At 45.8% G+C, this 26,786-nt stretch overlaps 1 protein-coding gene and 1 long non-coding RNA gene across 2 annotated transcripts in view; one reads left to right on the top strand and one right to left on the bottom strand.

The window, feature by feature from the left end:
- LOC309618910 (uncharacterized protein C17orf67 homolog) overlaps nt 1-21,670 on the top strand; it is a 33,237-nt gene extending 11,567 nt beyond the window's left edge. The window contains exons 4-5 of the mRNA XM_082373401.1: nt 19,137-19,273; nt 21,233-21,670. Coding sequence (XP_082229527.1) covers nt 19,137-19,253 — 117 coding nt within the window. The 3' untranslated portion in view covers nt 19,254-19,273; nt 21,233-21,670. The remainder of the gene's footprint in view (nt 1-19,136; nt 19,274-21,232) is intronic.
- On the bottom strand, nt 6,054-19,129 carry LOC309618911. Its single transcript, XR_014238677.1, has 2 exons — nt 15,620-19,129; nt 6,054-13,079 (listed from the first exon to the last, which is right to left on the bottom strand). It is a non-coding gene; the product is annotated as an uncharacterized lncRNA (long non-coding RNA).
- Nucleotides 21,671-26,786: the final 5,116 nt, after the last annotated feature.

The raw sequence follows: 26,786 nt of genomic DNA, 5'->3' as shown, positions 1-26,786 counted from the left end.
GTGGCAGACACAGAAGAATCAGCAAATCACTGTTTCACAGAATGGCTTAGAAACGAGCAAGCGATTCAGGCTGTTAAGGGTGGACGTGGCTTTGTTCTCCTTGGTAGGAGAAGTCAGAGGTGGCTGGAATCTCCACACACAGGTGGAAGGGGGCTGGGAGGTGGGCCGGCGCAAGAGCAGGAAGGGTTCGGGTACGTTGGACTTTACCTTGTGTTCAGTAGAGGACAATCAAAGGATGTCTCGAATGGGGGAGTGCACAGTCGGGTTTTAGACAGACGGTTTGAGATGCATTTAGAAGAGGCCCAGGATTGAAGTCTGAGCACACCAGGGCTCAGAGATGAGCAGAGACAGAGGATCCCGAGGGGATGAGAAGGAATGTGAGGGGATATTGGGGGAAACCAAGCCTCCAGCACGGGGGATGAGGGTTGGGAAGGGGCGGGGTGGATGGTGAGGGAGCCAATGGGGAGCAGGATGCCTGGCTCGAGGGTCCCTGGGGAGCTCCAACTGGCTCTTTGCTCTTTTGGGGTGATGTCTGGAGGGGCCGTTCCAGAGGCTCTTCCTCGGGGGCCCTGGAGGCTGTGGGAGGCTGGTTCAAGGGGCTCTGAAGCAGCAAGGCCCCTCCAGGTGCTCAGGAGACAGGCTCTGCTCAGCTCCAGAGTTGGCTGGGTGTTTTCTCTGCCAGCATCTGGCCCTGGCTGCGCTGAGCTCTGGTTGCGGAACGGCGGCCTGGGCAGGGACTGGAGTGGTTTAGGCATCAGGCAGCATGTGGGTGTGGGTGTTACGGCTCCGCTTCCGCCCCCAGCTTCCTTCCTCCCCCCATGCCAGCTACACACCGTGCTACACTTTATCCCCAAACGCTGCTTGGTGTGGTCCTTCCCTGCCCAGAACTTCCAAGAGCTCCTTCTCTGACCATTTCCCTCTTCCTGGCTCCTGGTCATCACCTGCCTTCATCTGTGACAACCCTCTGCTTGCCTCTGGCGTTGCTATTTTACTGAATATCTGGCTTTTTGGGTTTTGTTGGTTTTGGTCATCTTTTATAGGCTTGACCACCACTGACTCATCTTAGCTGCCTTGAACCTGCCTGGTCTAGTTTCTGTGATTCTCTCTAGACTCACCCACCATTTCCCACCCATCCCGTGTATGGTACAGTCCTGTATGTCCGTCACAAAGACACTGACCTGTGTCCAGAATCCTCAGCCACTCAGTCAAGTTTGGAAAAATGCCTGTGTGACCTACAGTTGAAATGTGAACATAAATATACAATAAGTTATTTGGCGGCTAGTCTATACCTGTAGTTCTCATCCAGGGGTGATTTTGCTCCCCCGCCCCGGGGACATCTGGCAATGTCTGGAGACGTTTTTGGTTGTCACACCTGGTGGGAGGAGGGTTTGCTATTGGCATCTAATGGGTTAAGGTCAGGAATGCTGCTAAACATCCTACAATGCACAGGGCAGCTCTCACAACAAAAATAATCTGGCCTGAAATGTAATAGTGCCGGGGGTGAGGAACACTGTCTATGATGATGGACAGCCTCTTTCTCTTTTACTGCGTGTGTCACCCTGCGTGTCTCTTGCACTGTCATACATCCACCCACACGCAGTACTGGTTGAACCAACACATAGTTTCTGGAATCACATTTTTCTTAGGAGCATGTTTCTTAACCTTGGCCACATGCTGGAACCAAATGGGGAGGTTAAAAATCTGATGCCTGGGTCTCCCTCACAGAGGGGTGCCCTGCGGTGTGGCCTAGGCATGGGGGAGGGGGGGCGAGAGCCCCCTAGGTGGCATCAATGTGCAACCGAAGCTGAGAACCAGTGGGCCAAGCCTTCTGGGGGAGACCCGCCGTGGGTAACAGCAGCTCCCGTGGTCCGGTTGGGAATGCATTTAGCTGAGTGTTGAACTGAGGGTCTGGAGAGTAGATGGGATAGTTGTTCAGATGCAGGTCAGAGAGAGAGAGAGTGAGCGGGTCAGGTGGTCGATCAGAGAGCACTCCTTGCTGACCAAGATGGGCACTTAATTATATTTTACCTCGACTGTGCCCTGCCGAGCACCAGGCACTGAGGACATAGACTAGACGTTCTTCGTTCGTTTGAGATGCTTGTGTCCACTGCATGGCGACGGACGAGCCAGAGCATTCCAGCCTGTTTCCAGTCCTCTAACAAGGTTATCTGGCACACGGGGTCTGAGGAGAGGGCCTTCAAGCTCCACCCGGAAGGAGGAGAGAGGCTGGTCAGGCTTCTTGGAGGAGCCGCCACCAAGCTGAGGCTTGAAGGATGCGGAGTTTGCAGGTAGTACAGCGGTGGGCGAGGTGGGAAGAGAGTTCCCCCCTCAGTGTGATTCCAGGCGGTGTTCTGCACAAACTGGCTGTGGACTTTGGGCTTTAGAACGAGGATGAGTCCCTTCCTTTTCCAGGAACCCAGTTTTCTCTGTCAAATGCAGAGTTTGGCCCAGAGTCTGACTGGAAGGTTCATCCCAGGTCTCATGTAGAATATGAGGGTCTGGCTAGAGCTTCAGGACGAGCGGGTTCTTGGTGCCAGTCAGCAACTGGGAGGAAGAGCCCTGGCAGCCGGCTGTGGACTTGGTGAGGGCCAGAGGGGTTTATCTGGAGGCCCTGGAGGGGCTTGTGTGGGCGTCCTTCTCAAACACCGGGGCCTCCCCTCCTCCTGCTGCCATGCACCCGGCCTCCTGCCCTTGCTGTCTGACCTGGTTCCCCCTTGTGGCTTGTTGTTGACTTTCCCTTTTAAGGGATTTACTGAGAGCAAGATGAATAATACGAATCACTTGTTATATAAAAAGAAGCAATTTAAAAAAATTGCAGTATCTTTTATTGAAGTACAGTTGATTTACAATGTTGTGTTAATTGCTGCTGTACAGCAAAGTGACTCATTTATATATATATATAACTCATTTATATATATATATTCTTTTTCATATTCTTTTCCATTATGGTTTATCACAGGATATTGAATGTAGTTCCCTGTTCTATACAGTAGGACCCTGTTTCGATTCACCCCTTTTATCTGAGCGGCTGACAGATGTCACAGCCATCCCAGCCTGCATCACTGCTGAATGTAAGCGTTGGACGCAGTGACCCCACGTTTGTCAGCAGGTCACCAGGAGGCCATGAGGTGGGACCTCTGGCCAAGGGAACCACCCTTCCCTGCTTTTTACCTCTTGCCGAGACCACCTTCTACTCTCCTTTCTTTGTGCAAACCATCTGCTTACATATCCCTTTGCTAGAGATGGACACACCATCCTGTGTGTTCAGGATGGTACATATTGCGTGTATGTGTGGATTGTGTGTGTGAGTGTGTGTGAAGGTTTGTGTGTGACTGTGCATGTATGAGGATATATATGTATGTGAGGGTGTGTGTGTGAGGATATGTATGTGTGTGTGACTGTACATGTGTGAGGGTGTGTGTGTGTGTGTATGTGAGCGTTTTGTGTATGGGTGTGTGTATGATTCTGTGTGTGCATGTGTGTTTTGGAAAAGGCCTTGCAGGATAATTTTTTCAGAAGCTCTGGATTCCAGTTTCCTCTCTTTTGACCTTCACTTGAGTGTCTGGGATTTATGGGATGATGGGTGACGGGCACAGAAGGTCCTCTCGGGGCCAGGTTGGAAGGACCTGGCTGTCATAGTGGAGGGGACTTTCATTCTGTACTCAGTGGGAGCCACCAAGGGATTTGAAGTGGGGGAATGATGTGATTAGGGCTGGCGTGCAGGAGCCGTTTAGAGGCTCAGGACACAGCCTCTTGAACGCTGGCCTTCAGTTACCATTATACATGGGACATGGGAAATTACATTTTTGGACATGTTATTGTACCTCCTTCCCATGGCAGCCTGGGGACAGACAGGTGGGCTGGGACGGATGAGTAGAGGTAGTAATCTCTGGGGATGCGTGTGCCCTCGGGAGCTGAGCTTTGCGACTCCACTAACTCAAAATTACCGAGGGATGACCGGGTGGGTTATTTCATTTCGCTTCTCCCCTCTGAGGGACTGAGCGGAAGAAAACCCTTTCAGAGAGGGGAGAGGCCGTTGACGAGAGTAAATGGATGGTGCTTTGGGGAGGTATTAAGAATTCAAAATGAAAGCACACATGAAGATTTGCTGTAGTCTCTCCTCAGGAGTATCTATAAAACAATGTTATATTCTTGACACTTGGCTTTAATATTGGCAGATGTTGGCTTCTGCGGGATGATAGGTGTTTCGGAAACAGGTTCAGACAAGCTGTGCCCACACATGCAAGGGGCTGGACCGTTCTGACAGCTTATATCCTGCCTATTCATGGCCACAACCGTTCTTTTTTGACGGTGTGGTGGGTAACGCATTGAAAAGATCGCTGGTGTGCCCTGCATTGTGGGGAGGGCTGGCTTCCACCCCCGAGGAGTGGGAACACCTTGCTGGCACCCTTGATGGAGAAAGGTGGGGCCTCAGTGAGGATGGGGGGAGAGAGGAAGAGGAGACCCGGCTCCGGGGAAGAAAGCAGGAGGGGTTCTGAGTGCATGGAGGCAGCCGGGGAGGAAGAGGATGAAAGGCCCAGAGCTGGGGGATGTGAGCAAGGGTCAGAGAGAGGGGGCAGGTGGGGAGGTAGAGAGGGCCCAGACCTGACAGATTCCCTGTGGCAGGAAATAGCTAACACATTTATTTTATGGCAATGCCTTGACATTGAGTTAGAACTTGTTCTCAGCTCTGTGCTGTGACTACCCTCTGCGGCCTCCAAACCGTAGGAAAAGTCTGCTGTGCACAGCAACCTTGTGTTAGTGGTTCTTTGGGGGAATGACAGATGGCAGGTGTGTGCTGAAGGGGGCTGACGAAAGAGGAAGTTAATCGCTCAGATCTGGACGCTGCAGTGGTGGAGAAACACGAGTCCCAGATCTTCAGAGATTTTGGGGAATTGGGTTCTAGATGTCACAGGAGTGGGATGGGCACTCCAGGAAGCCTGGGATTCATGTGGGGACACCCCATCTGGAGACATCCGGGTCTCAGCTGAATTCATTTACTACTCTAGGACTTAGGACTTCAGTTTGTGAAGACATCATGTTAGAAGAGCTTGTAACAAAGCCTCAAGATCCTAATGGAGGAGAAACAATCTGAGAATCTGATGAAGACAGGGCTGTGTGAGAAGAAGGGCTGGGCTTGTGGTTAGAGGGAAGAAGCTAGGAAAAAGAATCCTGAGCTTTCCCTGGAATGTGTCCTCAGTCATGACTGTGCTTCTGTTGATTTTCAGGGATTAGGGCTGAACTCTTGCAACTCAAAAAGTGGTCCCCAGCCCGGCCGCTGGGCTTCACTTGGGAGCCCAGAGCCTCAGGCTCCTCGCCACACCTGAAGGCGGATCTGGACCCCAAGGCTGGGTGACCGAGGTGCACATTTACGTTTAAGAAGTGCTGTCCCAGAGAAGTGGCTCTTAGCCTCCGCTCCCGGCGTCCTGGGGACTGAGAACCAGCCTGCGCTTGTTTTGTTTTGACACAAGGATCCCTCTCCCTTCCTCTGGACGCTCTGCTCACGTGGATTCCTGTTTTCCAGGACCCCTGGCTCCTGGTTTCTCCTCCTGCTTTGTGGTTTTTGCTGCTCAGTTTCCTTTGCTGGGTTCTTAGCCCTTGACGGTCCTTTAAATGTCAGAGCATCCCAGGACTCTGCTCTCTGCCTTTTCTAGTCCCCGAGCTTAAATATCACCTCTGTGCTGATGGCTACACATTCGTGTCTCTAGCCTGGACTCTGTCTGTGAGCTCCCTCACACAACTGTCCACTTGGCTGTTTGCACTGGAACATTTAACCAGCACCTCGGACTTAACAGCCTCGAGAGGAATTCCAGATTGTTGCCTTACACCAGCCCTGCCCTTGCCTTCCACGTTGGGGTAAGGGGGACCACCTCCTCCTAGTTGCAGGGGCCCCAGATCCAGAATCTGACCACTTCTCACCCTCCCCTGCCACCACCCCAGTCCCTAGAGTGGACTGAGCAATACTCTCTTACCCTGCCTCCCTCTTCCTCTCTAGATCCCTCTGCATCTGTTCTCAGCAGAGCAGCAATAGTCAGTTCTTTTTTTTGTTTAAATTAATTAATTAATTAATTAATTAATTAATTAATGGCTGTGTTGGGTCTTCGTTTCTGTGCGAGGGCTTTCTCCAGTTGCGGCAAGCGGGGGCCACTCTTCATCGCGGTGCGCGGGCCTCTCACTATCATGGCCTCTCTTGCTGCGGAGCACAGGCTCCAGATGCGCAGGCTCAGTAGTTGTGGCTCACGGGCCTAGTTGCTCCGCGGCATGTGGGATCTTCCCAGACCAGGGCTCGAACCCGTGTCCCCTGCATTAGCAGGCAGATTCTCAACCACTGCGCCACCAGGGAAGTCCAATAGTCAGTTCTTAAAAACGTAAACCGGATCCCATCTTTCTCCTGCTCAAAACCTTCCAATGACCTCCTGCCTTACTCCAAAAACATCCATGGTCCTATAGTGGCCTACGAGGCCCTAGAGGTCTGTCCACTCCCTCTCTCCCTCCTTGGCCTCTACCTGCATCTCATCCCCGCCCCCCCACCCCTGCCGCCGTTCCAGCCATGCTGGCCTCCTCATTGCGCCTTGAATGTGTCAGGCTTGCTTGTCCCTTCACTGATGTAGTTCAGGCTATGTGGAAAGCAGTGTTGCGTTTATTCTGTAACTTGCTTTTTTTCACTCAATAATACGTCTTGTTCTAGCTCATTTTAAATTGACGCATAGGCTAAATGTATTATGCTATGGTCCGAACGTTTGTGTCCCCCCCGACCCCAAATTCATATGTTGAAATCTTAACTCGCAAGTGATGGTATTAAGGAGTGGGGCCTTTGGGAGGTACTTAGGCCATGAAGGCTCTGCTCTCGTGGATTGTAAGTGGGATTAGCACCCTTATAAAAGAGGCGCCCCCAAAGCTCTCTAGTCCCACCAGCCACGTGAAGATATAACGAGAAGTCTGTGACCTGAAAGAGAGCCCTCACCCACCCGTACTGGTACCCTGATCTTGTACTTCCACCTTCTCAGCTGTGAGAAATAAATTTCTGCTGTTTATAAGCTGCCCAGTTTGTGGTATTTCAGGTTACAGCAGCCCGAATGGACTGAGACATATTACAACTTATTTATTTAGCCCTTTCTGGAACAATGGCCATTTTACTTATTTCCAATGATGAAGATCCTTGTACACATGTGTGTTTTGCAGAGTTCAGTGATAAGAAATGAAATTTCTGAGTCAGAGGGTCTACGTACTTCCAGTTGAAATGGGTACTGCCAAATTGTCAAACTGACTTACCAATTCGCACCAGTAGTGTGTATAAGAACACCTAGATCCCTGTACTCTTGTCAACACTTGATATTATGAAAGTTTTGTGTGGACAACTTTCAAAATGGAAAGAAATCCTATCTCCTCTTCTATCTTCATATGTATATGGAGACATGTTGCCAAACAATAATGACGTTATTTTCTCCATGATAAAATTTGGGACAAATTTATACTTTTTATTTTCATGCTTTTTGCTACTACTTAGTATATTAGTTTCTTAAGGCTGCCATGACAAAGTACCACAAACTGGATTGCTTGAAACAATAGAAATCTATTTATTTATTTATCTATCAATCAATCAATTAATTAATTAATTAATTTTTAATGGTCGTGCTAGGCAGTGTGTGGGATCTTAGTTTCCCCACCAGGGATTGAACCTGCACCTGCTGCAGTGGAAGTGCAGAGTCTTAACTACTGGACCACCAAGGAAGTCCAACAATAGAAATTTATTCTCTCACAGTTTGGGAGGCTAGAAGTTTGAAATCAAGGAGCTGGCAAGGTTGATTCCTTCTGGGAGCTTGGAGGGAGAATCTGTCCCATGCTTCTCTCCTAGCTTCTGGTGTTTGCTGGCAATCTTTGGCATTTCTTGGCTTGTAGCTACATTACTCCAATCTCTGCATCTGTCTTTACATGGCCTTCTTCCCTGTGTGTCCCTGTGTCCAAATTTCCTTTTTCTAAGGATGCTAGTCTTTGGATTTAGGGCCTACCCTACTCCAGTGTGACCTTGTTTCCAAATAAGACCACATTCACAGGATTCAGGTGGACATGAAATTTTGGGGGACATTATTCAATTCAGGACATTCAGTTTTTTATTTTTAATAAATGTATGTGTAGTTTTCACCAAAAACAACAGAGGAGAGGGTTTAAGAGTGGGGCAGCAGAGTGCTGAGTCTGAATCCCAGCTCACCACTTACTGGCTATCACATCCTGGCCAGGTTGCTTAAACTCTGTAAGTCTCAGTTTTCTTATCTATAAAATGGGATATGATAATCAAACCTACCTCAGAGACTTACTGTGAGAGAAGGCATGCAAAGCACAGTGCCTGAGTGATGACATTGGCTCTCATTCTTCTTGTTTTTTACAAAGCAGCAGCTGAATAAATACTTTTTAAAATATAACAAAACAAAAACCTCTTTGGCTCCCCACTGCTTATACGATAAGGGCCAAGTATCTTGGCCTGGGAGACAGACCAGCCCTAAGCCACCATTGTGTCCCATTTCCTGCCACTTGTCCAAGGCCATTTATGCTCCAACCACCTGGAACTTCTCATTGTTTTTCAAAATAAACCATCCTCTCCCTGGTCTCAGCATCCTTTCACAAATGATTCCCTTTGCCTGCAGAGCTATTCTCCATTATTTATGCCTGGTACCCTCCTCTTCATTCTCAATGTCACTTTTTCTCTCTCCCCTGAGTTGGTCCTGCCCTCCTAGTACTCACTCACAAAACAATACTGTATATAGGTACATCTATATGTATGTAAATTTCTAGAGAAAGGTCTAGAAATACGATCAGTTGACTCTTAATTGTGTCATCTCATTCAGGAGGTTAAGATTGCAGGTACTGATCTAGGAACTTTATATTTGACGTTTAAATTTTAAACAGTAACAATATGTTCATGTGTTACTTGTGTAATTACAAATAAAAATTTAAGCCATTTATATTTATTATACAAAACTTGGAAACCAAGAAAGGGTCAAAAGAAGAAAAAAAAAAATCAGGTGTAGTCTTACTCTCTCTCCCCAAAGACAGCATTGCCATTTTTGATGTATTTCTTTTTAGTCTTTTTGTGTGTATTTTTAAAAAGTATAATCACACTCTACAATTTTGTATCCTGGTTTTTCTCTTAATATTATAACATACACATTTCCTCACATTATTAGAAACTCTTTATAACCATAATGATAGTGAATTACCCTCTTTTGTTAGTTAGATCATTTCCACTATTTTTTTAAATTTAATTTTTATTTTATGTTGGGGTATATTTGATTTACAATGTTGTGTTAGTTTCAGGTGTATAGCAAAGTGATTCAGTTATACATATATCCATTCTTTTCAGATTCTTTTCCCATATAGGTTATTACAGAAGAGTAGAGTTCCCTGTGCTATACAGTAGGTCCTTGTTGGTTATCTATTTTATATATAGTAGTGTGTATATGTTAATTCCAAACTCCTAATTTATCCTTCCCCCCGCCTTTCCCCTTTGGTAACCATAAGTTTGTTTTCAAAGTCTGTGAGTCTGTTTCTGTTCTGTAAATAAATTCGTTTGTATCATCTTATGAGATTCCACATATAAATGATATTATATAATATTTGTCTTTGACTTACTTCACTTAGTATGATAATCTCTAGGTCCATCCATGTTGCTGCAAATGACATTATTTCATTCTTTTTTGTATGGCTGAGTAATATTCCATTGTATATATGTACCACATCTTTATCCATTCCTCTGTCGATGGACATTTAGGTTGCTTCCATGTCTTGGCTATTGTAAATAGTGCTGCAATGAACATTGGGGTGCATGTATCTTTTCGAATTATGGTTTTCACCAGAAATATGCCCGGGAGTGGGATTGCTGGGTCATATGGTAGCTCTATTTTTAGTTTTTTAAGGAACCTCCATACTGTTCTCCATAGTGGTTGTACCAATTTACATTCCAACTTACGATGTAGGAAGGTTCCCTTTCCCACTATTTTTTCTATTATAAACAACACTCTAAAATTTTGTTCTTAAAGTGCTTTTAATATTTTGAATTATTTGCTAAGGATATGTTCCCAGAAAATAAATTATTGGATCCAAGGATATGAATACAGTATTTTTAAACCTTTTAGTATATATTACCACATTGCTTTCTAAAAGTTTTAAAAAATAATTTATGTCTTGTCATCCAAGAGAATGTTCCAGTAGAGGTTTTAAGGTAAAGATAATGGGAGCATGATATGATATCTTAAATTGGATATGAGTTGGCCATTTCTGGGGCAGAGTGGATGCAGTAAGGGAGGATTAGGGACGTGTGGTTGTCTGTGTGGACACCTTGGTGCCACTCATTGGCATTAGAAACCTAGGAGAAGAAGCAGGTTGTCTGGAATGATGGTGTGTTTGAAGTTCTTCTCTGACAGCACCTGCCTTGGTACTTGTTTCTTCTGCTCTTGTCTACCTGGTTAACTCTTACTCATTTGTAGAGATGCACCTGAAATGATGCCTGTTTTGAGAGGCCTTCCTGATGCCCCTACCCTCCCACCATGAATTAGAGCATCCCTCTGGCCTAGCACTCACAGCACAAAATTGCTATTTCTTACTTAAAAAAAAAAAATCTCTCTCTCCTACTAGACTGCTCTAAACTGCTTGAGCAGATGGACTGTTTGTTTCACTTCTGGGTCCCCAGCACCAAGCACAGAATTTGACATTTACTAAATGCTCATTATACTTGTTTCCATTCCTTTCTTTGCTTCTCTCCAGGGGAGAAATTTTGTAGGACATTACTCTACCATAGAACCTGGAGGTTTTCAAAGAAATCTTCTATTGCCTCGCTTAAATTCATTAAATTTCTCTTAGTCGTCCCAAATTTTAGGGAAAAAATTATTGCCAACTGCTGGGGTGAACCATGGAAATTCTCTAAAAAAGATGACATCCGAGCTAAAATTATGTCCTTTGTGATTGTATTCGTAAGCACTTGTGTGCCCTGGGAATATGCTTTCCATTTTGGCCTGTGTTCCTTTAAGGAATGTTCTTGTGGGGCAAGTATAAATCATATTAGCTTTATTGTAAATAGTCTTTGTAAAATATGCTTTCATATTTAGCCCCTTGATGAATGTATGTAGTAACTTCATTACCCTTTTGTTCCCTGTGATCTCCAAGACCAGTTCAGAGCGACTGAGATACAAATTGTGCACATCACTGATTTGCCTTCTTTTAGGGCTAAGCCTTCTAAGTGGCCCAGAGCAGTTAAGTTCTGAGCCACCCTTCTGCCTATATGATTATCTTGCTTTTACTAATGAGCAAAATAGTTCATCCAAATGTCGATGGACCTTTAATTTCATGCAAATGTCACGGGAAGGATTTTGCCTTCTTGGAAAAAGATCCCACCTTGATAGATTAACTGTCTACTTTATGATTCTCAGCTTGGATCAGGTTCCAGTGGGTATTTAATTTCATTATGACACCTCTCCTGTGCCATCATAAAGGACCCCGTCCAATTTCTGCTCTAAATCTTGAGAAATTATTTACTTAAATCATTCCAGTTGGCATTGGACACAAAATGCAGATATTAGTTTTTGTTTTGCTTTAATTTTTTTCCCCTTGAAAAAAGGAATCTAAAAAAAAATGAAAACTTATTTTTCATCTACCCCTTCTTTCTTGATCCAGGAACATTTGAGATTATCATTAATGCTGGGTCATTTCTAACTTAGCCAACACAATTGTTGAATTTGTGGTTTTCAGCAGATTTGCAGTTTGGCTTTTCATCTTTGACTAATGATTGCTTTTAGGCCTTTGTGGCGTATTCATTTCCCTAACATTTTAAATAAATAGTGAAATGTCATGGAAACCAGGGCTTGTTTCTTTCTCTCTCTATGTGTGTGTCTGTTTTGGTTGTTTTTCTTCAACAGTGATTTCAGCCTCTATTTAGGAGTGTGAAATACATATTACTCTTTGATGCTTTTTATGTGCATTTGGCCTGGGCCATTATAATGAGCAGATTGACGCAGATGCCCAGGAGCCTCCCAAGGAGGATTTAGTAAGATTATGGAGAAAGAAGAGTCATTTCATTTATTCATCACTTGTTTGTACATTTCTCCTGTGAGTTTTATTGAGGCCCTACTATGTGCCAAGCACTAAACCGTATACTAGGTATTCCTTGGACAGTCTCATCAAAAAGCCAGTTGGGTATTTGGCTGAGACGGACAGGGATTAAATGAATAAGGTTGCCAATGAGCATATAATTATAAGTGGTGTATAAATGTTGTATATCAGTGGTGACATTCTTTCTTATCACCACCAATCTCATTGGAAAAGTCTTTAACTATTGGGAAGCTGTCAGGTTCATGATCACACATATAAGTTTTCCAGAGTTCTAATTTCCCCTTGAAAGCTCAAATTTTATCATTTTGTAACAAGCACTGTCAGTTTTCCTGGAAGTGATAAGCTCACTTCATTCACTTTTGGGAAGATGTCTGCCAAACACACGCATAAAACACACTTAGTTCAACTCTTGACACCAACAGTCCCCCAGGTGCTTTTCCTTGAGAAAATCATTGTACTTTGTCATGCAGCAGAAGTGCTGCCTGCATGTTTCCTGTTGGTCATTTTCTTCGGCTTCACCAGGGCATGCTTCAGTGAAACTGGCATTTTGAGAATGTTTTATTTGTATTTATTTATTTTAACTTTGACTGTGTGATGAAGGATACGTCGACCACTAGGATAGTTGGGTGCTGCTGCCTTGACTTCTGCCAAGGCGTCAGTTTTACCCACCAATGCACACAGTGAGAAGGCAAATGTCTTAGTATTACTCGAAAAATAGTTTTGACATCATGGACCCCCGAGGGGAGCACAGACCATGCTTTGAGGACCACAGCATTTTTTTTCATTCAACAAACGTTTATTGAAAGTTTCCTGTGGACCAGTTCCTGGGAGAGATGCTCCATCTACAACCTCAAGGCATGCTCACATCTTCCATATCTAATAGTAACCAAAATTAACTGAGGAGGGCTTAATAAAGCGACTTTTTACAAAGGTGTGGCAGGATGAAGGTGAACTAACAAGAAATGATAAAGGATGCAGGGCTAAGACTCCTGAGGCATGAGGGCGGAAGGGAAGAGTGTGGTTCCCAGACCCGGAATGGCAGCCCTCTAGGAGCTGGGTCTTCAGGGGAGGGATGCAGCCAACCTGCCGAGACTCCTCGGGGACGTTGCAGGGGAGTACATACCCTCACCTCTCCCCTCCTACCTCTAGTCCGCTGCTGGCGCCTCCTATACGCCAAACCTAACCGGAAACCCCAGGACAAAAGACTCTGTGGTTGCAGTTCATCTAGGTCAGCCTCTTCGTGCAAAAGGCCAGGTGAAGGAGGGGAGAGAGTGGGTTTAGAAGTGAACATGGAGACTACATATTTGGTACAGAGCTTTATTTGTATCATTTCCTTTAATCCTGGCAACCCAGTGAGATAAGTGCTAGGGCCATCCCCACATTGCAGATGGACAAACTGAGGCTGGAGAGGTAAAGCAATAGTATTGGCAGGGTTTTGATTGGAACCAGACCCTGATCCAGACCCAGACCCGAACCTCTTAGCCTCTCCACCACACCGCCCTGGCAAACAGGCAGGCAAGAAGATGGCAACGTGGGTTTCCTTCAGTGAGCTGCTTACACGGAACAGTTGAATAAGTAAAGCTGTATGCTGAGAAGTCTTTGTCCCTTATTTACAAGACGCCACACTGCTTTCCTGTTCCTCCCAATGACTATTCTTCTGGCCAAAGATTCCTCAGACAGAGAAGACAGGGCAGGGTTCAGCCCCAAACTCACAAACATGTCCAGCAAGCTGCTGGGTAATCCTTGTTGGATCCCATAAGGAGCCCTCCCATCATCCACCCCTTCCCCAGCTGCCCTGGAGACTCCACGCCCAGGACACAGGGTGCATTTTGATGAGTTAAATGAAAACAACGATAATCAAAACAGTGTTAAACTGCATGAGTCCTGGGGGAAGGAAAAAACATTTCAGGAAAATTGGACACCTCATAATTCATTCCTTTGCACAGTCATTAAATTGAAAAAGAAAGTTATATTTAAAATAGGATGTAGACTTCCTGGAGGTTTTTCTTGAAACTTAAAAACTCTAAGTTCTAGACTGGACCGTCTGTTAAAGCTTCATTGATGCCATAGGAGGGTTTTCATGATTTAGGATTTTTATATCTATACATGCCAAAATAATCTTATATTACCACATATGACTACTCTCGCCCAAGGTGAAATGCCACTTCTCTGATTAATGGCCTGCAGCTTTGGATTACCCACATGTGTTTATGTGGACTGTTCCATGCACACTTTGCGATGATTCCCATCCCATAATCTCAGCACCAAGGCTTATTTCAGGGCAATATCGACAGCATACATCCTACAAATTAAAAGTCATTTTTATCTCTTCTGGGGGAAAACATAAAGTTCACATGCCAATATGTGAGCCAAGACACATGGCACCTCCACTAAAAAATCTGATGTGGCCCAATTAAGTCCCTACTGTCAGAGCGTGGTCACTGCTAAACAGAGTAACCAGGGCTATGCCCGGAGAAGTCCAGAGAGCTATGGGGTCACAGGGAATCTGAGAAGGCTGCCTGGAGGAAGAAGCATCTAAGTTGAGGGCTGAAAAGTCAGATAGGAGTGAAACAGGAAAAAGAGAAGGCACAGGGGTGTTCCAGGCAGAGAAAATAGCATGAGATTAGAGAGCAGAGCAATGTAGCCAATCCAGGGCAAGATGGAGTGCAAAGGGCTGATGGTGGGAGAAGAGGAAATGGGTGAGGCTGGATCATTGGGAGCCCCACAAAACACTTAAGGAACTGGAATTTCTCCTGAGCCCAGTGGAAGCCATTCAAGTATTTTAAGTGAGGAAATAACATGGGTAGATTTTAAAAAATGTCACTTTGCAACAGGATAAAGAGATAGACAAACAAAACAGAACAAACAAGGATTTTTCACTCTCTTCTTTATAACTTTTTATTGTTACATAATTTCAAAACAGTAATATGTATCACTGCTGTGATAAAAAAAAAACAATAAAGCCATTTTCATTTTTCATGTTTTAAAAACCTACCCTGGCAAAAGACCTGAACAGATACTTCACCAAAGAAGAACACAGATCACAAACAAGCATATGAAAAGATGCTCCATATCATATGTCATCAGGGAAATGCAAATTAAAACAGCAATGAGATACCACTACACACCTATTAGAATGGCCCAGATCCGGAACACTGACATGATCAAATACTGGTGAGGATTTGGAGCAACAGGAACTCTCATTCACTGCTGTTAGGAATACAAAATAGTACAGCCACTTTCAAAGAGAGCCTGACAATTTCTTACAACACTAAGCGTCCTCTTACCATATGACCCAGCAATCATGCTCCTTAGTATTTACCCAAATGAGTTGAAAACTTATGTTCAATACAACAACCTGCACACAGACGTTTATAGCAGCTTTATTCATTATTGCCAAAACTTGGAAGCAACCAAGATGCCCTTCAGTAGGTAAATGGATAGATAAACTGTGGTGCATCCAGACAGTGGAATATAATTTAACACTAAAAAGAAATGAGCTATCAAGCCATGAAAAGACGTGGAAGAAACTTAAATGCATATTACTAAGTGAAAGAAACTAATCTGAAAAGGCTACATACAGTATAATTCCAATGATATGATGTTCTGGAAAAGGCAAACCTATGGAGACAGTAAAAAGATCAGTCATTGCAAGGGTTAGAGGGGAGGAAGGGATGAATAGGCAGAGCACAGAGGATTGTAAGGCAGTGAAAATATTCTGTATGATACTATAATGATGGATACATTATACATTTGTCCAAGCCCATAGAATATACAACACCAAGAGCGACCCCAATGTAAACTATAGACTTCGGGTGATGACGCTGTGTCAACATAGGTTCATCGCTTGTATCAAATGCACCACTCTGGGGCAAGATGTTGATAATGGGGGCGATTGTGTGTTTGTGGGGACAGGGGGTATATGGGAAATTGCTGTACTTTCTGCTCCATTTTGCTGTGAACCTAAAAGTGCTCTGAAAAATAAAGTCTATTAAAAAGAAAATAGAAAAAAAAAACCCCACCCTGGCTGTGGGGTGGAATGTAGAGGAAGGAGGTAAGACGAGAGACAGGGAGAACCCTCCAGATGCAGTGGCAGGGATCTAGCAGGAGGGTGGGGACTGAGATTGGGCAGGGGCAATGTGGATGGGGAGATGGGGTCCAAGAGCATCCAGGGGATTTAGGGGTTGCTTGGCTGGTGGGAGTGGAGAGTGTGGAAGAGGAGGGAGCCCAGGAGCAGGCTGGAACTCTGCTTTACCAGCCATGTGGGGTCACGGCCAGACGCGTGGAGAACTACTGCTGGTGGTCTGGGCAGTGCCCATGGACCCCTTCTCTGTTTGCATCAGGGGATGGAGAGGCAAGGTATGGAGGGAAAGAAGAGAATTTGTAAGTGATTAAGACAAGAGAAGTTAACACTTCACTCTTATTTAAGAAGCATCCTATTGATTTATCCTTTTTCTGGTGTATCATTTATATGGGATAATGCAATGAGAAACAATACACAGAAAACTCACAGCCTGAACTGGCTTTGGTGAAGATCAAGCCACGTTGGGAAGAGAAGGTTTACCCTGAACCTGGAAGTGACGCTCCTGTTGATCGAGGGCAGGGCAAGAGCACACTGAGGGAGAGGAGGGGGCGAGACAATAACTGCATGCAAAGGAACGATTGCTCCTCCTCCAGCTGGATTAGTGTAGTCAGTGGTCGATGGTCAACGGATGCACAGCCCAAGAAGCTGGCTCCTTTGCAGCAAACATCAGTAACAGCTATCATTTCCGCTCTTTACTTGCTTCTAAGGGCAACAGCACACCCCTCGTATGCCACCATCCTGGTACAGCTGCTGGTTTTCTCCACCTTGTCCCCCGTCCATCCTCCACCTGGCTCTGCCCGGCTCCGGAGGTGGACCCCCAGAAACTGCATCGCCTGGATCCCTGGTCGGCTGGCTTCTGCATGGGCTTGGCAGGAGATGGAGGGCAAGAGGAGAGAGAGGATGGGGTATTTGTCTCCTGCTCTTTCCCTGCTTTACAGAGGCTGAGCCCTTCCCCCGGGCCCTGCAGGTCTAGGCACGGCCATGGGGCTTTTCTCTATTGCTAGTCCCTGGGTACTGGAATGTGCTTTGGTGGTTCCCTTAACCCTGTTTACATGGTTGTGAATGATTCCTTCATTAAACTTCCTTTAGGTGAACCATCTGAAGGAGAAATTGTGGTTCTAGAGAAGCTCAGAGACCAACAAAGCTTTGTTGTCAGTGACAACCATGGACCAGGGCAGGAGGGGGCCCTCTCTGCTGTTGTGAAGAATGGCGGGAGGTGGTAGATCCCACGAGGAGGTGTCCTCACGTGCTGGTTACGGTGACATTATCCAGAGCCACAGACCAAGCCCAAGGGGTAGTTGGTCATCACCTTTTCCCTCCTTGCAGGAAGGCAGTGCTGGCGAAGGCCTCTGAAGAGCTGTGGCCCTTTCAGGGCTGCATTTGGGCAGATCACTCTGTTAGGTTGGAGCAGAAATGGTGGGGGGATGTGGGACGTGGTGTGGGTGGAACGGGAGGTAGAGTGACGGATGGAGGGGTGAGGAAGCTGGGACAGCCTGGGTGGCCACGGTGGAGACCCGACCTGCAGAAGTGGCAGAGACGGAGGGAGTCATCTGAGAACTTCTCCGGAGATAGGCTCAGGGTCCTCACGCTCAGTCTCAGGATGAGCCTGAGGGAGACATGATGGTCCACGTCTGGCTCGGGTTCCTGAGTCGGAGATGCTGGTCACAGAGATGGGCAGCACCGGACAATCAGCTGCTCTCTGTTGTGGACACACCAACACACAGAGCCAGTTACATTTCATAGACATGGAATCATACATGTGGTCCTTTGTGACTGGCCTTTTGCACGTAACATAATGTTTTCGAGGTTCATCTGGGCTGTAGCATGCATCATTCCTCGTAATGGCCATATATATTCCCCTTGTATGGGGATACATTACATTTTATTTATCCATTCATCTGCTGATGGACATTTGGGTTGTTTCCACTTTTTGGCTCTGATGAATAATGCAGCTGTGAACAGCTGTGTACACGTTTCTGTGTGAACATATGCTTTCACTTCTCTTGTATACACAATTGCGGGGTCAAATGTTTACTCTGTTTAGCATCTTAAGGAACTCCTAGGCTGTTTTTACAAAATGCCCCTTTATCCCTAGTAACTTTTTTTTGGCTTTAAAGTTTATTCTGTTTGATAATAGTATAGCAACTCCAGCTTTCTTACAGTTATCCCTTGCCTTTTAAAAAAGATGATTTTATCACAAATGTGTGCTGCCATAAATAAATAAATAAATATATTATTTAGTTATGCATGTTTTGAGCTTTATTAAAATGGTGTCACACTATAAACACTCTCTTCCTGGACTTACTCTTTCCACTCGTTATGCTTTTCTGAGACTCATCTATGTTGTTGTATGTAGCTATAATTAACTTTTTCATTGCTGTATAATATTCCATGTTGTGACCCTACCATAATTTATTTATCCATCCTCCTGTCAATGGATATTTAACACGTTTCCAGATGGTTCCAGAATTTTGCTACTACAAATTTATTGCTGCTGTGAACATTCGTATCTGCTCTTGTTCTCAAAGTGACCAGCAGCATTCGCAGCTGGGAACTTGTTAGAAATGCAAATTCTGGAGCCCTATCCCAGACTCACTGAATCAGAAACTCTGAAGGTGGGGCCCCAGCAATCTGTAGGTTTTAGCAAGTCTTCTGGGTGATTCTGATGCCTGATGCAATTTGAGAATCATTGCTCTAGGATATAAACAAGAGTGAAATTTCGGGATTGCAGGCAACCGCTTGTTTTCCGAAGTGGTTGTTCCATGTAACCCTCCATCAGCAGTGTCTATGAGTTCCCATGGATACACACCCTCTCAGCACTTAGGGCTGGTGGCGGTTTCTCCTCCCTGGCTGTGCTGCCCTGTCTCAGAACCACAGCTGTACCCGGCACATGGGCAGCTCGACCATCAACCGTGAATAAAAGCTTCTCTTCGACGTGGGTTTGTTTTGGCAGGAGTACATGCACCATCTGCTCCGCCTGGAGCACCGCGCTGAGGAGCAGTTCCTGGAGCACTGGCTGAACCCGCACTGCAAGCCCCACTGCGACAGGAACGTGGTCCATCCTGTGTAAGCAGCTCGGACCAGCCCCCGGTACGCTCCTTCTCCCAGGCCTTCTGTTTCAGGGAGACGGCGGTGGGCAGTGCAGGCATGGCTCGGGGGCCTTTGACAGCATGGTGTTAGGGGAACCAGCGGGTGAGCTGGTTATGGGCTGGGGAATGGGAAGAGCAAGGCAGGAGAGGTTGGTGGGAGCCCGCTTGAGAGGACCACTGGGGACGCGCACGGGGGCCTGACTCCTGCTGAGTCACCAAGAGATCCCAAGTACGGGAAGGATGTGACCCTATTTGCCATCCAGAAGGGGTTCCTCTGGGATACAAATCTGGAGAAACATGGCTTGTTGAGACTTGGGTCTCTCCAGGTGGGGTCAAGCATCCATGGGCTTGACTGGTGACATCCATCACAACCGTCACCATTGTCACCAGGATCAGCAACTTCTTTACTGCCTCCCCACAGCCATCCAGACTGGGACTCTGCCCAGCCTGTCCCATCTTCCCTCTTCTTCTGGCTTTGCCCTTTCAGCCCCCCTGACCTGCATGGTCCAGCATTCCCAGCACAGCCCACCTCTGCACCTCTGTTCCTGCGGAGGCTGTTTGCTGCTTCGCTCACAGTGTGTCTGTGTCCATCTCCTCGTCCCCTTTCCAATTCTTGCTAGATTACATAACAAAATCCCTTCAGAGGTTAAGCCTAGTGAGTTTCATTTCTCCTCTGTAATTTGTATGTATTAAGCAGGACAGGATATAACTGGGTACTTGATCATTTGTTGTTAAGAGAAATCTTGTTTCCTTGTTGTTTATTTTGTGCTGCTGTGAATTGACACAAGAACACTCCCTTTAGAAGATTGCTCTTTATAATTTTCAGGGTGCTATCGCATAAAATCTCTCATTTGATCCTCTTAACAGCCCTGTGTCATTGCAGGGCGTGTGTTTTAACTCTGTTTCATAGGGGACCTAACTGAGCGTGATTAAGCTACTAAGTCATGCTGGGCAGTAGTTGGTATGCCTGTCTTCTGACAACTCCAAATCCTGCAAGCTTTCCGCAGGCTGTACTGCTGGAACCTGGGGGTGTGTGTCTGTGTTGGGGATGGGGGCGGGCACGGTCCTCGTGAGGGGGTTTAACAAACAGTGAGAGGAGCATCTCCTAGGAATGGAACAGGAGTTCTGCTTTTGAGGGCTAGGGGCTGGGTTGACATCCTGCTCTGGTCCCCACTGCCTCTGGATGCCTGTTCTAGGTCAGAGCTTCTCCCACCCCTGGCACCAGGGACCTTTTTCCTCCAGCACCAGAAGCCCGCTCTTGGCTTCTTTCAGAACACAGCACTGCGGAGTACTTAAGAGCTCAGACTCTGGAGTTGGGTGGACTTGGGTTTGGTGCTCTGTGTTCCTGCTCTGTGACTTTGGACAAGTCACCTAACCTCTCTGAGTCTCCATTTCTATATCTGTAAACTGGGGCAGTGATAATATCTACAGAGCCTGGAGCATAGTGACTGGCTTCATGAGCAGAGGTGCTTGTCACCATGGTGCAGGCCAGGTGAGGGGAGAGGCTTCCTGGACGCTGGTGGTGGCGGGGCGGGCTTGCTCCTAACAAACAGAGGATTCCACGGAGGCCTTGCTCCAGGCAACATCCATTTCGACCAGGACGACCAGGCCGTAGTGGCTGGAGGGATGGGTCAGCTTGGAATTTGGAGTCAGGTAGCATTCAGGTTGTGACTCCACTTCGGAAAAGATTCCTAACTTCTGTCTCGGTTTCCTCACCTGTAACATGTAAGAGTTCCTCCCTCATAAAGCTGTTCTGAGCATCAAAAAAGTCAGTGCATGGAAAACAGCACTGCCCTGGCACATGCTAGGAAGTGGTCAGGAAATGACAGCTTGATAGCTATTTCCTCCCCCTCCCCCTCCCCCCTTCCCCTCCTCTCCCCCCTGTCTTTTCCCCCCCCCTTCTTCTTCTTTTTTATCAACATCATCATCACATTAACATTATTTTCTTGTTCTTTTCCAGCAAGCATTTTGATAAACAACGGCCCGGATACTATTGAAACAAGATGAGGCTCCTTTCGTTTCTTTTTTCAGCTGTGGAATGGACGTCTTCAGGTTTTGTGAATTGTGGGCACAGCAAAGGTTGCCTTGGGGATTGATGGCAGATATTTATGCTGCTTCATTTGACTAACCTGCACAACTCATTAAAACCAATCGCTTAAACTATAGGCCCCCCCTCCCTCCCCCGCAATGGCCTTCCTACCGCTGTGGAAGGGTGAGAAGAAGGAGACTCTTTCCTGGGGCTGGTGGAGCTGGGACCTCCGGAACAGGAGAGGGGTTAGCGAGGAAGCCTTGTTCAGCTAAGTAAGCACACCACTTGGGGCGGCTGGGGTTTTGGACATTGCTTTTTTTTTTTCTTTCTCTCCTTTTCTGCTCTAATAAACACTGGTATTAAGCCTGCTTTCCATGGTGTCTCCTTTCCTTTCCTACGAGAAGCAGAGGTTTTTCTTCCTTGTTTATCTTTGTGACTCCAGGATCAGAAAATTTACTGTTCTTTGAATAGATGAATGGATAAAAATGCAAACACCCAGCAATTTTTCACAAGAGCCATCTCTTTTGGTAAAGAGATTATTTACCTAAGGCCAGCTCTGGAAATAGAGCCATAACTTAGTACCAGCTCTACACCCTGGTCTTCTAGCCAAGGGGACACTTCTTGTGGAAAGTGGGTTGAAGCTTCTGTATCCTAGTGCCCCTCACCTGCCCACAAACCCCAGAATCAGAGATTGGACTATCAAAGACCAACAAAAGCAGAAATTGGGAGGGCAAGGGAAAGTGGACCAGGTGGTCCTAGGGAGAATGTGACATCCTCAAAAAGGATAAGGAGAGATGCTCATCCGCCCTGGGCTACAGAGGAGGGTCTGTGCCAGGGGAGCCGGGAGGGCTTGTCCAGGAGAAAGTTACTGAGCTTCTCAACAATGATGATACTAACATTTATTTTATCTCTATTATGGGCTGAATCCTGCACTAAGATTTTTACATACAGCACCTCATTTAATCATCACATTGCGGACAAAATAATGTTGCCTGCCATTTCAGTAAACAGTGAATGTTGCCGGCCATCAAGCCATCAGCCACTGAACTGCCCTTGGACCATGCGTCCTGAGGGGAATTCAGGATGGAGAAAAACAGGATACTGACCCTAGATAGTGAAGATGCATATCTAAGGAATACTTTCAATGAGCCCAGACTTGCAACTTCCCAAACAACGAAAAGCACTAAAATCATTAACTTGAGATGTCTGGTTTTTTGTGATTAGCAGTAATCTTTCAATGTTCAACTACTTGTGTGTTTGCTTTTTTTTTCCCAGCAAAAACTCCTGTGTATAAGGCTCCTCCCTCACCTCTTTAGAGCAGTTCTCAGAGCTGTCTGGGAGGCTGTCTCCCAGGCCATAGTCCTCAGGAAGGTCCCCGAATAAAACTTAAAATATTTAGGCAGTGCGTTTTTCCTCAGTCGACAACACCTACTCTGTGCAGTAGCTGTGGTTATTATTCCCACTTTATAGATGAGAAAACTGAGGTTTACAGAATTTAGTTAGTGTATTAGTTTTCTACCTCGGCTGTAACGAATGACCAGAAACTTAAAACAACACACGTTTATTATCTTACATTCTGGAGGTCAGAAGTCCCACCTGAGTCTCATGGGGCTAAAGTCAGAGTGTCAGCCTCTCTGCAGGCTCTCGGGGTGAATCTGTTTCTTTGCCTTTTCCAGCTTCTAGGGGCTGCCTGCCTCTCTCATCTTGTGCCTTCCTTCCTCCGTCTCCAAGGCCAGTAATAATGAGTTGAGTTCTTCTCACACCATATCATTCTGACCAGCTCTCCTGCCTTCCTCTTCCACTTTTAAGGACCTTTGTGATTACATTGGGCCCATTCGGATAACCCAGGACAAACTTCCTATCTTAAGGTTAGTTGATTAGTAACCTTGATTCCCCATTGCCACTCAAGGTAACATATTTACAGGTTCCAGGGATGAAGATGTGGACATCTTTAGGGGAGGCGTTATTCTGCCTACCACGGGCTACCAGAGCTGGAATCTGATCCTAGGAAGCCCCTCACTACTCTGGTCCCCCCAACCATTCTGCACCTCTGCCCTTAAACCTGAAATCCATCTGCCTTAAGTGGTTAGGTCGTTTTCTCACCTGAGCTCCTTGAGTGCTCAGGATGTGACTTTAATGGGACACTATTGCACCTCCCATCTAGCAGGGGCATCGTTTGAGTGCCAGACCCATTCCATGGACTCTGAAATTTAATACAGGGACTTGTATGGGGCGTAGTGGCAGACAGAACCGTCCTGCTCAGGCCACCACACCACCTGTGTCTCAGGGTGTTTTCCAAGAAGTAGGAGCTGCACATGTGTGTGGGGGACAGGATGCAAGGTAATGACACTGATAGGTTCCAGAGAAGAGCAGGAATGAAGCAGAATTAAAAATAAAGCAGACCCACTGGGAGCCAGGGTCTCACATTCCAGCAGAGAAGGAGGGGCCTCCTTGAGTTTCTAGGAAACTTGGACACAGCTCACATCTCAGGGGCAAACACTCCTTTTATGATCAGAGGGCATTCTTCTTCTATCAGATAGACCCTGATTTTCAACCTCCTTCCCCGGACACACATTGCTGGCTGTGCTTACTTTACCTGGTGCACACTTCCCAGAGGCCACAGACAAAGGGGCTAGAGCTCTGTGTTCACAGTGAGCTCACTCCACTGTCACCTCCCCCCCCTCACAGCAGCTTCTCAGATGGAAGGTGAGTGAGAGCGAGGGCACCTCAGGACGAACTTGACAGCGGCAGAAAACAGGCTTGGAGCCAGACTGCATTCCAATCCTGGTTTCACCAACTGACTAGCTGTGTGCCCTTGGGCAAATTGATTAACCTCTCTGGGCCTCAACTCCCTTATCTGTAAAATGGGAATAATAATAATAATACTTAGTTCAAAATGTTGTGATTATTCTTTTATTGAGTAGCACTCCATAAAAGTAGCCATTACTATAAAAAAAAATTCTTGGGCATTATTTTATCAATCAAGATAAATTCTCACTCTCTATTTATATTTTAAAACTTCTTATTTAGAGAAGAGGTAGAGAGTGGTTGGGGGAATCCAGAATACAGAAGGGCTGTGTCCCTACTTGAGAAAGAGTTGCCATCTTTACATTATTGAAACTTCCTATCTCTGAATAAGGTCTATCTCTCCACTTATTTAGGCCATTTTTTAGCGTTCATTGTTACAATTTTATAATTTTCTTTCTAAAGATTGTGTTCTGTGAGCATTATTCCTGGAGGCCTTGCAGGACTCTTAAAATTATAATTGGAATTTTCTATTTATTTATTTATTTTTGGCTGCGTTGCGTCTTCATTGCTGCGTACGGGCTTTCTCTAGTTGCGGTGAGCAGGGGCTACTCTTAGTTGCGGTGTGCGGGCTTCTCATTGCAGTGGCTTCTCTTGTTGCGGAGAGTGGGCTTTAGGTGTGTGGACTTCAGTAGTTGCAGCACGTGGACCTTAGAGTGTGTAAGCTTCAGTAGTTGTGGGGCACAGGCTTAGTTGCTCTGCGGCATGTGGGATCTTCCCAGACCAGGGCTCGAACCCGTGACCCCTGCATTGGCAGGCGGATTCTTAACCACTGCGCCACCAGGGAAGTCCTGGAATTTTCTTAAAATTACATTTTCTAGGGAATTCCCTGTCAGTCCAGTGGTTAAGACTCTGCACTTTCACTGCTGAGGGTGCAGGTTCAATCCCTGGTCGGGGAACTAAGATCTTGCAAGCTGCCATGCAGCGCAGCTGAAAAAAATTAAAAAATAAATAAATTTTAAAATTACATATTCTAGTTGGTTATTCCGCTGTGTATAGGAATAATATTGATTTTTATATATTGATTGTGTCCAGCTACCTTTCTGATATCTCTTATTAATTCTAATAATTTGGGGATTTGAGAGGGTTTCTATGTATGACATTTGCTCCTCTCCCAAGTTTAGAACAAATTGAGAAGTAAATGCAGGAGTCAGATGGACAGAGGTACAAGCTATCACCTTTATTACTCATAAGGTTCTTTGGAAAATAGGGGTTAAATCTCTGGCTACAATAGGCTCTTTAATACCCCATTCTGAAACAGGAGGGAAGGAGGCAGGGCACAACATTTAAAAGAATGACATAGCCCAAGGACATGACATAAACTGATGAGAACCAAATAGGTCCAAGATGGTGGAAGATTTGACTTCCAGCAGACTTTGAGCCTCATTATACGGTCAAGCCTCATTATACGTAATACATTAGCGTCCGCTAAGTGACATACCGACCAGCGTCACGACAGTTCTGAGGCCAACCATCAAAGATCAAAAAGTGGGCGTTGGTCCAATTCCTGGACACCTCCGTCCCTTCCCCAAAATAGCTGGAATAAGCCTCCCGCTCATTAGCCTATGAAATTACCCACCCCTATAAAAACTGACAACCCCAAACCCTGGGGCTGCTCTCGCCTTCTGAGATGGCCCACACTCTCTCTGGGAAGTGTGTTTCTCTCTAAATCAATCCACTTCTTACCTATCACTTTGTCTCTCACTGAATTCTTTCTGCCATGAGGCATCAAGAACCTGAGCTTCATTAAGTCCTGAGACCAGGTGTGTGATATCAGTTAAAAGAGGGTGCGTTCAAGTCCCAATCTGAGTTACACAGTTTCAATTCCATAATTAAATGTACCCAGTTGCAGACAGAGCTGGAAAACTGCAGGCCCTGCCGTTGTAAATATCATGGAGTAGAGGAGCAGAGGATGAGAGTTTCCTGCGGGCAGGCTGGTTCCCCAGGTGAGTAGAAAGGAGGGTACTGGGCTGTGCGGGCTCAGCTCCTTCTCCAAACTTGATAAATTACTCTTTTAGGGTGGGTGAGGGAGCAAATAGAGGCCAGGGGTGTTATTCTAATGGAGCTACCACCATGAAGAAACAGGAAACAAATGTCCCTCACATATTGTAGGTTCCATCACATTTTCTATGTAGAAAATCTTATTGTCCATGACAATACTGTTTCTTCTTTTACAAGAGGTATAACCCTTATTAGTTTTTCCTGTCTTATCACTGTACCTAGGACTTCTAGAACAGTGTTGAACAGAGGTCATAATAGTGTCTTCTTGCCTCATACCTATCTTTAAAGGGAATAAATATGATTGCTGTAGCCTTTTGGTAGAAAGCTATTTTTGGGCTAGGGAAGTTCCCGTCCATTCTTAGTTTGAAAAAAAAATTAGAAAGGGGTATTTAATTTTTTGAATGCTCTTTTGCATTAATTGAAATAAATATACTGCGAGTTCCTTGGTGGCCTAGTGGTTAGAGTTCCAGGCTTTCACTGCTGTGGCCTGGGTTCAATCCCTTGTGCAGGGAACTGAGATCCTGCAAGCCAAGTGGCATGGGCAAAAAAAAAAAAAGACCGTATTATTTGTAACAATATTAATGTGATAATAATAGATTTTTCTAATGTTAAACCATCCTTAAATTCCTGAGCTAATACAGCTTGTCAGGGAAGATTTCCTAGAGGGAGAGCCTTCATT

Source organism: Balaenoptera borealis (assembly GCF_965194805.1).
Source record: "Balaenoptera borealis genome assembly, chromosome: 20".
NCBI classification, from domain to species: Eukaryota; Metazoa; Chordata; class Mammalia; order Artiodactyla; family Balaenopteridae; genus Balaenoptera; species Balaenoptera borealis.
Note: the sequence above shows the minus strand (reverse complement) of the source record. Positions and strands in the feature narration are given on the sequence as shown.